Source organism: Watersipora subatra, chromosome 3 (genome assembly GCF_963576615.1).
Source record: "Watersipora subatra chromosome 3, tzWatSuba1.1, whole genome shotgun sequence".
NCBI lineage: Eukaryota > Metazoa > Bryozoa > Gymnolaemata > Cheilostomatida > Watersiporidae > Watersipora > Watersipora subatra.
In genome coordinates, this window is record NC_088710.1 from 47,353,030 (window position 1) to 47,363,790 (window position 10,761).

Here is a 10,761-nt window from a genome sequence, read left to right on the forward strand (position 1 = left end):
AAGCAATATAACAAAACGGTAAATGCCGCACACACAAGTGTTATTCGTCAAGGATACATTCATGACTCTTAAGTTGAGCCAAGTTTACAAGTACACTCAATTATAAAACGCAGAGAGCTTGAGCTTGGAGATCAAGATATTTGCATATCCACTAAACTCCACAACAGTATAGTTCAAAACAAGTCTAATAATACATCCTCTACATTTGTACAAAAATGAATGGCGGTTGAAATGATAAAATCAACCGTACTAATCAAATAAAGCGTGCCATTGTGAGTGAATACATGAGCTCAAGCTGATCAGAGAAAGTAGAAAGATGTTGCATGCTATGCTTGTTGAGATATAAGGCACAGGTGAGGACAGCACTCGGAGGTATGTACCTGCACAATGTTTGGCATCTGAGGCAAAAGTCTGTCCATCTTTACTTCCACGAGCATCACTAGAGCCCGACAGACATTCTTCGTTACTTCCGCATCATCATCTTCGGCCAGAACAAACAAGTTCTACAACGTATCGTCTCTTATCTAATCCGCTTACTATTACATTAGCCAACCAGCAAACAAGATCAGTATATATCTATTGCACAGGCCTGCTAAGATGCCGAGACCCGCTATGATGCAGAGACCCGCTATTGAGGCCCATACGCTAGACATATGCGCTGACTCGCTGTGACGTACATGATTACTATGACAATCCTAAAGTTACGCAGGCCTGTTGGTTAAGCTAAAATTAATGCCCACAATGCATAGCCATAATATGGCATTGTGTATGCGATACAGACATCAGCGATACAGGCATCAGCGATACAGACATCAGCGATACAAGCATCAGCGATACAGACATCAGCGATACAGACATCAGCGATACAGGTATCAGTGATACATGCATCAGTGATAAGTCCAGTTAAGCTATTTCTCTCAGTATATAAATCTGTGATAAGGGCTATTACCTCTTTGATAGAAGCATGTTAGCTACGCTTACAAAAGAGTTAATCAGCCATCGAAATGTGAAAAGAAAGAATAGAAATGAGTATAAAACTTGCAGCTCTATATTCACCTCAATGAATTTATCAATATTGTTCATAAGGGCTGGAGCTCGGCTCATGATGAACTGATTGACGCATCCAAGTGCATGCGACCTGCAAAAACAAACAATCTCCTTATGTTTTTATTATGTCTACCAGCAAAGTTTGTTCTTTTAGAACAAGTGAAGCCATTCAATTGATATAGTAATTGGAAGCTAGTCTAGAAACTAACAAACGAAAGACCTACCGAATCTTTGCATGATCATGCCTAAAGAACTGTAAAAATTTTGGAATAAGTATATTTAATGGCCTATCCACTACATTAGAATCCAAGAGCTCTGGAGAATCTTCACAGATCTTCTGCAAGGCTCCAAAAGCACCCTGTAACAAAGGGTAACAACACGGGTCTAGTAGATACAGAGGAAGAAAAATAGCCCTTCCGTGTTTCCCCATTTACCCTCAAAAAACATTTATCCATATAAAAACTAACAAAAAATTGCCACCCTTACGTTTATAGAAAGTCAGTCGTTGACATATTTATTCTATTTGAGAGCCGGCACTAACTTTTATAATACAACTAACCAATAACTGCTCCAAGAAACTTAACAATTCAGTCCTACCTCTACCACATGGTAGTTTGTCGAGTCTAAACAATTGCAGAGGGTTGGCAGAAGCTCCGGCCATTCCTCCAGACCTTCCCTCGATGTGATCGTAGTAATGAGAATACCTATGGTGGCTCGAATTAAGGCTGACGGATCACCTATACTGCTTAGACATTCTTGCTTTATAAATACTGCAACTTCTTTGGGAAGTTTAGAATAGTGAGCACGGATGTTATTTTTTACAATGAGTCCGCTGAGTGATCGTGTTGGTTCATCTGCAAAAAAGAGAAATATTTAATCAGATGCTTCAAACGTGATCAACATGAAATGTTATGTAACGTGCCTGACTTGTGAACAGGTTGGTGTGCAATTCTCAGAAAAAAAGGGCCACTGATGGTGAGAGAAAGGGCATCCAACCTTAAATAGCTGTCTCTGCCAAATCAACTACCATAAGTCCTTATGCTCAAGCCGCGCGGCTTGTCATTGGGCGCGGCATCTGGTTCAAGGTCATAGACCGCGGCTAAAGCCAAGTTTTTAAAACTTACGTGAGGCTTAGGGCAGCTTCTCAATAAATGCAGTCTCTGCTCAGTTCCGCGCTATAACCATAGAATCGCAGTCATGATACACTTTTATGTACGGGATTTTGGCGACCTCGTTTATTTTCAAGGTCATGTTTATGGAATACTTTAGACAAAAGACGAATTTATCACTAATGTTTAACTCACCGGTCATAGGTTATTAAAACCGTTTCATTCTTGACCGGCATCTTTCCATAAACGTGAAGCTCTCTAACAGCGCAATAAAAATCTAGCTGAGACATGGCAAGTAAGTTCTTGATGCAAGGGTTTAGGAATTTTAATTCGAACTTAGAAGTAAAAGAAAATTCTTTTCACATGTACTGATTTCTAATTCAAAAGGACAGGGGTATAGCGAAACCCTTCTCAACACTCTCCCTCCTGAAGGGGTCAAGGACGACAAAACCTCAGTCATTAGCCACGGTTTGTGGGCATGCGCGGCTTGTTGGAGGATTATTTTTTCTTTCGTGAGTCATCTGGTTTTGAGCACAAGCCGCACGGCTTGAACATGAGGACTTACGGTATACATATTATTCTACACTCCAATAGGCAGCCAACCAACCGAAGATTAGTAAGAATGTTTTTTTCTAAATGATTAATCTTTGTGAACAAGATGGCTATACACGCTGATGGGTACCATTTCAAACTTTGAGGTATTTCTACACATCTCAAGATTTATCTTATTCAATTCTTTATACAGATATTTATTTTTGGCTGCAAAGGAAATTTGTTTAAAGTAAATTTGAAGAAAAACACTCAACACACCACAAAAATAACCTTTTGGCAGGATAGTCAATAGCAATTAATAGCAAAACTTTGTGTGTACATATAAAGAAATTGTGTTCACCATAAATCTTCAGATATGACTGATTTGTCACAATGAGGATCCAAAACATTATGCAAATATAATAGCTCACCTTCCGTAACCAGCTTGGTTAATACAAATATTAAGTAGTTGTTGAAGTTGGGAAATTTATTCAGCTCTTCAAGTTTCTAAAACAAACAAAGCATTTACCAAAGTAAATGGAAATGTACTTATTGAAAAAATAAGACAATGGCAACACAGTTTAAGTTGCTGCACTACACTAACAGCCTTCACTTTTAGTACAAATAACATGAATAATACATAATTCACATGAGCCTAATTAATATTGTTGCAATGAAGTATACTAGCGAATTTTGAATTTGGATAAATTAATCATTACAGCCATCATGTAGTTATGTTAAAAATAGCTGGTACGAGAAACGAAGGAAAGACATACCATTCAAAGGTGAAACACCTAAATATCTACTATATAAAATGTTATAATATTAATGTGAACGTAATTGTAAATGTATGCCGACGAAACGTTTAGCAGGCGAAAAACCATGGCTGGTTACAGCATAAGTTGTGAAAATTACGAGCGCAGCAACGATATCTTCAGCTGAAATAACCAGAACCTAAAAACTCACCAGCCATAAGCCAAAATATATACAATAGCATCCAACCTTGAGCGATAACCAATGCTGGTTGATAAATTGAAAATATAATTTGTGACCAACGACCGGCATGTTGAATGGGCATATATGTCCAGTTTTGCAGATATGAGATAGAAACCCAGTTATTCTCCTAAACTTTGATGCACTAAACTATTAAAAACAGTTTCAATTGCGATAATTTGGTCAACTAAAAACTATGTTTTCGGTACTCCATGCGTGGTATTAGTTATTTACATTGAAAATCAATCAGTACGAGCCAAAATTAATGGCTTGTTTAAAAAAGCGTAAAAGAGCTATTGTTTTTTACCTGCTGAACTTGTCGCTGAATATTTGTGTCAGATGATTGTGACTCCTTTAGTAAGTCAATTATTTGTTTTAATCCTTCTTCTTCAGGTGACCACCCTGTGGAAGCCATTGCTGTTCGAGAATTTCCGTGAAAGGACTCCCGCTAAAGAGGGCTTAATAAGCTAGTCCGGCCTTTGATGCAAGAAGGATTTGTCGGCAACTGACGATTATTCGTCGTCATAAATCGTGGATAAATTTCATCGACTGATAAGAGTCGCCTTTGTAACTCCACCGGAATATCTATTACAATTCGGGCCGAACCGATTTGTGTCTACTAGTATTCTATTATGCAATCGTCCTTGGTTTCTTCGTTCAAACTACGAAGCGCCATTTGAAAATCATAGACTTAATCAACCATTATAACTCTATGCAAAACGCAACGCACATAGATAACCCTTTCCAACTAATTTTTTAGAACTTGGCACCCACTTCCGGATCAAAGGTAACGCCTTTTCACCATGGCTTCAGCGGTGCAACGTATTTTGGTGAAGGTTATATTCTACATTTCCATTGCAATTTGGGGATGTCGTGGAATACTTATGATGTTGAGTACTATTATCAAGTTTTCAAAGGTGCTGTTTGTTAAGAAAAATCGATCTCAGCTGCCAAGTTGTGCAACAGATCCTTCTCTGGGCACCCACGACAGTTTGACTTTGAACTTTCGAGGTGAAACGTCAGCTTGCTCGGTTAGGGTACGTGTAAAATTAACATGCTAATCATCTGATTAGAAAGTTATTGTGCTGTGCTTGCATAGTTTCATTTTTTTCAATTTAAGTTTTAGCATGTATCTTTATGTCTCACTCTTTGTCTATGGGCACAAATGGTTGGTCCATCGCAACATCCAATGCAACGCAACATCCAATGCAACGCAACATCCAATGGTTGATCTCATAGCCTTGCATACGTGATAATTGCTACGAAACGTCTTTCAGTCATTAAAAATCAAGTACGTGGCCAATGGTAAATCTGGACTCCCGCTTATGCTGTGCATTCATGGTTTTCCCGAGTGCTGGTACTCTTGGAGACATCAATTGAAGGAGTTTTCCAGCAAATACAGGTGAGAACTATCTCAAAAGATTAAAAGGTTTGTTAAGAATTCGTTTGGTTTTATAGCCTATCACTGAGATTCTGTTGGTTACCAAAAATAATCTGATTTAAATTAATACTACGGCATGCCCGGCGTTGCATGGGTAATAAAAAAAAGTTTTTTGAATAGAAAATTTATTTTCAATTAGTCAAGTTTTTTGACCCAATGAATTTGAGCAACTTATCTGATAAGCTAGTAACTTGAGCTAGTCTAAATCTTTACTATAATAAAAGCAACATCTGAAGCCCGCTTAATACGGTAATAATTACGCTACACGTAATGATCTCTAACAGATCTAGTAGCTAATAAGCTAAGCCAGTGGTAACCGATAATATTTGCCCAAGCGCGTGTATTTTAGCCGATGTAAAGACTATGTGCTTGATTAATCCATTGTATCGCAGGTAGCTCGTGTGCGAAGTAGATTTTTGGTTATTTACATTTTATCACTATAACTGGAGACACAAATGACAGAAAAATGACAAACGCTGAGATGTATATTATATATATTATTGATTTGGTGGATAATAGAATGTAAAGTGTAAATTGTTACGGTACATGTATTATATTTTTAGCGTGAATGTTTTATAGTATATTGTATTTCTGTTATGATTAGCAGTTACTGATGTTGCAAATTATGAAGACAGTTACAAATATTGCGAAAACATCAGAAAAAATATTGAAATATAGTTTGAAGCGGTTTTATGTCTTTTTATTTTCATTATTATTTAATTACCTTTTGCTTTTAATGAATACTTTGATAATATCTGATATATTAAAATCTTCATCTTTATTATTTTTTGTCAGAGTGCTAAGATTTTTATGTGGAATTTCTTTTTGCAACATGATCTTGTTACTGTATCCTATTATGTTGTTTTTATTTTATGATTTGCCTTATTATTTTATTTAATTATAATCACTCACATAGAGGCTAAAATATGGTTGCAGGGTCGTTGCTATCGATTTGCCTGGCTATGGTGACAGTGACAAACCTGCAGACAAAGACTTCTACTCTGTTACTTCTTTAGTCGACACAATTGCGCAAATCATCATTGAGCTTGGCGAGTATATTTTACTTGTTCTTTCACTGTGAGTCATTAAGCAATGCTACTTCATAGCTTGTGGAGTTGATACCCTTTCTTACAAACTTGAATGTTTATTTTATGTAAAGGCTAGTATCGTGGCAGTCTGGTACGCTGTGAGAGATTGTAATTAAGTAATTGCACAAATATTTCGACAAAACAGCAACGGCTTCGCCTGGCACAGGTTGTAGTGTCAGTCTACCAAACTAAAATTCGAGAGTTTGAATCTCGTTGAACGCTATCTTTTTTCTAGTCTGTAAGCGTGATTTCGGACAGACGGATGAGCACAGCTCTCATCATAGTAACGACTAGTATGGTTGCAGTTACTTGCATCGTGAGATATCATCATGTGTAACAACTATATGCATAATTATTCCATGGTGCAGCCAGGCGATCGAGTGGTACCTTGGTTGCCTGCAATTCCTAATATATTCCTGTCTGAAGAATTTTTTTCGTTGCTTTTCTAGTATGACTTCGGACAGGCAGACACGGCTCTTATTATAGTAAATATTAGCATTTGCTTTTGTTAACGTTTCAATGTTCATTCAAATTATCCAGCATTTGTAACTGATGATCAGTTCTTTTTTGTTCATAGTAGTTGTTTGTTTCCTTGGTGATCGCATATTGAGATTGTGGTCTTTTAACATTCACAGGCTATGAAAGTGCAACCATTGTGTCTCATGACTGGGGCGGTGCTTTAGCGTGGAACTTTGCTGTCAACCATGCTGACAAGTGTGAACAGGTGATCGTTATGAATGCTCCTAATGCTGTCGGATTCCAGAAAGGTTTTACTTTTAAACAGTACTGCATGTCTTGGTGAGTATTTGTTGCTCTGTCATCAATCATCGTTAAGAACAATGTTTGCTAAACAATGTCTTGTGTGTCTTCTAGGTGCTAATGAATGCCCTTTGAATATGTCAGCTAAATTGAGTTTACAACATTTGCTAAAAATAATATTTTACTAATCTAGTAAAATAATTATTTTGTGTTTGTGGTTTTTATAGTTCATATGAAGAGTGTGATACTTCCAGCATTATTCTATTGTTGCTAGTTGCTGTTGCTAATAACTCAGAAATTAAGTATAGGCAGGGGTTATTACGCGCTACGCATCAGTATTTTATGTTCTGTCGTATACGCAGATACGTAATTTATTGGTTAACACATATACGTAATTTATTGATTTGCATGCAGTTTATTACTACATATAAATTGTTAGCTTCCTACAATGTTTCAAACAGCTATTTTAAATTGGCAGAAGTTGTGAAGGTTGACAATTTGTTCAAATCAACTATAAAGCTGCGTTGAACAAATTGTCAACCTCCACAACTTCTGCCAATTTAAAAGAAAATTAAAATCTGCTGACTAATACATTTCACTTGGTATATTATATAGTTTATTATAGCAGTTTAGCTTAGTGTGTGTTGACTAATGAGACTCAGGTGTGGCTGTAATGCTATGGCTGATGCATTACACAGTCATGCAATGTCTTTAGTTTATACAGTTCACTTTATGCATCTAAATCTAAGCATTGCTTTCTGCGTTTGACTATTGAAGTTGCGAGCATAGACGCGTAGTAACAGTTTTTGTTTTTAATGTATTCAACGAACAGAAAATGAACACTTTGTTTACCAGGCTTCGGTCTTGTAGCGTTACTCATCATTATACAATATAAATTTAAAAGATATGTTGTTCAAATTTACTTTTATTAATAAACATCCAAAGTGCTGAACATTGTTCAGTTGTACTAACCATCATTACTATTTTACTGTTTGCTATTTTTATTACTATAAATACTCGTACGCTGGCAGCTCGTAGCGTCGCGAGAGATCGTCAGGTGTAATATAAATATCTGCACAATTATTCGTTGATGCTGCAAGGTGGTTGATTAGCTCAGTCGTTGGAGCATTGGTCTATCAAGCTGATAAACGTGGGTTCAAATTCTGTTCGATGTAGGTCATGTTTTTAAAAAACTGGCTTCTGATGGATACAGCTTTTATTATAGTAAAGATTTCCATCACTTCGAAAGACGGGAGCTCTTAAAAACTCAAAATAAATTTTGTGAGAATGTATTAAAGCCAGGTTTAAAAAAATGAGTTAGCAACCATGGTCATAGACAGTGATTAGCCGGCAGCTAACTTAGCAATAGTAAGTATTAGTACATGTAAGTAGTAGTTTGTGTCTCCTACTACCATTGAGCTACTCAATTGGTCACTGCAGATAATTCAATCCGCAGGAACCCATGTTCATAACCACTCACTGTTTCCACTGCATGTGGAGTATTTAGAGCAATGTACCTTTGGAGTATTTTTATACATAGTATAAGAAAAAATAAAAAACTATTAATTTCTGTAACTATATTTCACTGTTGGACACTTCTAAAACTGTAACCTCTATATTTGCATACATAAGAGCAAGTAACCCTCTTCCAACCTGGCATAAGCTTCCAAAGGTTTCCAAAAAAGGATATTACAGGAAAAGCACAAATCAATTGTATAAAAAGAAAGCATAAGCAATACTTTAATTATAAACAACCGTCTTACAATATCCGCTGTTGCGGGTAGTATCAGAGCATAGTCTGGTTCAAACAGATATTTATCTTGCAGGTACATGTTCTTCTTTCAACTACCATGGCTTCCAGAGTTTATGATGTCATGCTGTGATTTTCAATTTATGAATGATTGTTTCCGTGGCGCTTGGGGTGTGACAGATAAAAGTCGTCTGACAGACGAAGACGTGGAGGTTTACAAATATTCCTTAAGCAGCTGGGGTAGGTTCACACAAGTGAGGTTTTTATATTGTAAATTTCAAGTATGAAATAATAAGAAGACTACAAAAAGTTTATCTTGCGATGAACAATCCACAGAGAAGACAGTTTTGCTTTTGTTCAAATTAAGTTATTTTGTACATGTACCTTAAAAAATATTTTTAGCAGAAATATTTTTGTTCTTTGTGATTCAATAGCTTTATTTGAACATGCGTTTTGTGCACTCTTTAGATTGTATGCAAAATCTGCATTGCACGTATTTAAATTCCTATGTGAAAGCTATTAGTTCTGCAAAAAAATGAGCCATACATATGTTCACTTTTAACTCTAGAAATTACGTTTCTCCAGCAATTGTTAAATTTCAATGTTTCCATTGTAGAGGCAAGAAATAGCGCTATCAACTACTACCGTAGGAATAACATGCTGTCTAGAGATCATTTCAGGGGCAAAAAGTTCAAGCTCGAATGCCCTGTGTTGCTGATATGGGGAACTGAAGACCAGGCTCTTAGCCTCGAGCTCGCAGCTAAGTCCGCAAACGCTTCTGATTTGATTACGTTGGAGTATGTGGAGGGAGCGAGCCACTGGGTGCAGCAAGATAACCCTGAGGAAGTCAACAGGCTCATGTGGGAGTTTCTCAACTCATCTAGTTCTTATGGTCGCCTAGATGTAGAACCATCATTTGGAGCCCTCAGCCCAGATTATGGTTTAAGCCCGGAAGGACCTGAACCAGATCTGAGCCCAGAAATAGAGCTGTAGATTGCTGAAACATGCCAAGTTTTTTAACATTGATTCTTAAATCTCACTTAATACCACAATTGATCGAGATGCGGGTGAAATTCCAAACACTTGATTCTTTAGCTCTGCAGGGGTATTCCAGGATAATGCTCCTAAACGTGTTAGTAATTTTTTAGGCTTTTATCACTTCAGCGAAATTCTTAAAATGATTATCTCAAAGCCAGGATTTGTGAGTACTAGGTTTGTCTATATAACTTTTGGCTTTATAATTTATCTAGGTCTCTATCTTTCAAAGCATAACATTTGCATCTCATTGATTATTGGTTTTGACCTGAATGCAAGTGGACTGCAATTTCTTGGCTCTAATGTTTTGTGTATATTCATTGCTTGTTATTACCTTCAGGAATTTTAAGAGCGTGAGGCCAAAGTGTGTTTGTTCACTGCCCATATATCACCATATCCATGTGCAGTTCTAATTTGCTAAATGTTTAAGTTTTCATGATATTTTTCATTAATAGGACTTTCTTTTACTCAAAAATAGACCATCTTTTTTACAATTATTTTTCACAAGTGTGATGAGTTGTAATTTCCGAATAAACATGAATCCAAAATCTTGCGACTCGCTTTTATTCTCTTTGAACTGCGAGTGGAAAAATAATGCGATTTTATTGTTTATATTCTTGTTTATATCTTGTTTATATTCTAGTCTATATACCCTAGGACACTTATATTTCGCTAGTATTTAGTTTCGTGAGTAGCATACATCGTAAAAATTCACTTCAACTTAATTTCGCAGCTCTGATGAGTGCGAAAATATAGTGATGTGAAAATAAATGCAGTGGAACAAACATAATTAGATTCCTCAGGTTCAGTTCACAACTTCACCGATAAGAAAAAAATTTCAATTTGGGACTAGTTTTTAATTGTGAACTGCAGGTAGAATGGTGTGGGCGAGATCGATAATGCAATTTGATCGCTTGCTGCCATTTGTTTCTTGGACTATCAATGAACAAAGCTGTTTAATTTCGCCTTTCCGCTCGTTCGTTATGATAGTTTAGTCTCGCACATGAA

At 36.6% G+C, this 10,761-nt stretch overlaps 2 protein-coding genes across 2 annotated transcripts in view; one reads left to right on the plus strand and one right to left on the minus strand.

Annotated features, from left to right (window-relative positions):
* The window catches only part of LOC137391713 (transportin-1-like), a 24,078-nt gene extending 19,958 nt beyond the window's left edge, over positions 1-4,120 (minus strand). The window contains exons 1-6 of the mRNA XM_068078245.1: positions 3,988-4,120; positions 3,119-3,194; positions 1,645-1,901; positions 1,272-1,405; positions 1,057-1,138; positions 381-503 (exon numbers count right to left, since the gene is read on the minus strand). Coding sequence (XP_067934346.1) covers positions 381-503; positions 1,057-1,138; positions 1,272-1,405; positions 1,645-1,901; positions 3,119-3,194; positions 3,988-4,095 — 780 coding nt within the window. The 5' untranslated portion in view covers positions 4,096-4,120. The remainder of the gene's footprint in view (positions 1-380; positions 504-1,056; positions 1,139-1,271; positions 1,406-1,644; positions 1,902-3,118; positions 3,195-3,987) is intronic.
* Positions 4,121-4,468: 348 nt separating this feature from the next.
* Positions 4,469-10,306, plus strand: LOC137391081 (epoxide hydrolase 4-like). The gene is made up of 6 exons (XM_068077432.1): positions 4,469-4,717; positions 4,958-5,082; positions 6,058-6,170; positions 6,845-7,007; positions 8,795-8,958; positions 9,335-10,306. The coding sequence occupies exons 1-6, from the start codon at positions 4,484-4,486 to the stop codon at positions 9,709-9,711; spliced, it is 1,176 nt and encodes a 391-aa protein (XP_067933533.1). The 5' UTR covers positions 4,469-4,483; the 3' UTR covers positions 9,712-10,306.
* The last annotated feature ends 455 nt before the right edge of the window (positions 10,307-10,761 follow it).

Bases quoted from the DNA above. Each gene is read 5' to 3' on its own strand.
- LOC137391081 (XM_068077432.1), top strand. From the start codon at position 4,484: ATGGCTTCAGCGGTGCAACGTATTTTGGTGAAGGTTATATTCTACATT. The intron at 7,008-8,794 runs GTGAGTATTTGT...TTTATCTTGCAG, and splicing joins AAACAGTACTGCATGTCTTG to GTACATGTTCTTCTTTCAAC. The intron at 8,959-9,334 runs GTAGGTTCACAC...TTTCCATTGTAG, and splicing joins ATATTCCTTAAGCAGCTGGG to AGGCAAGAAATAGCGCTATC.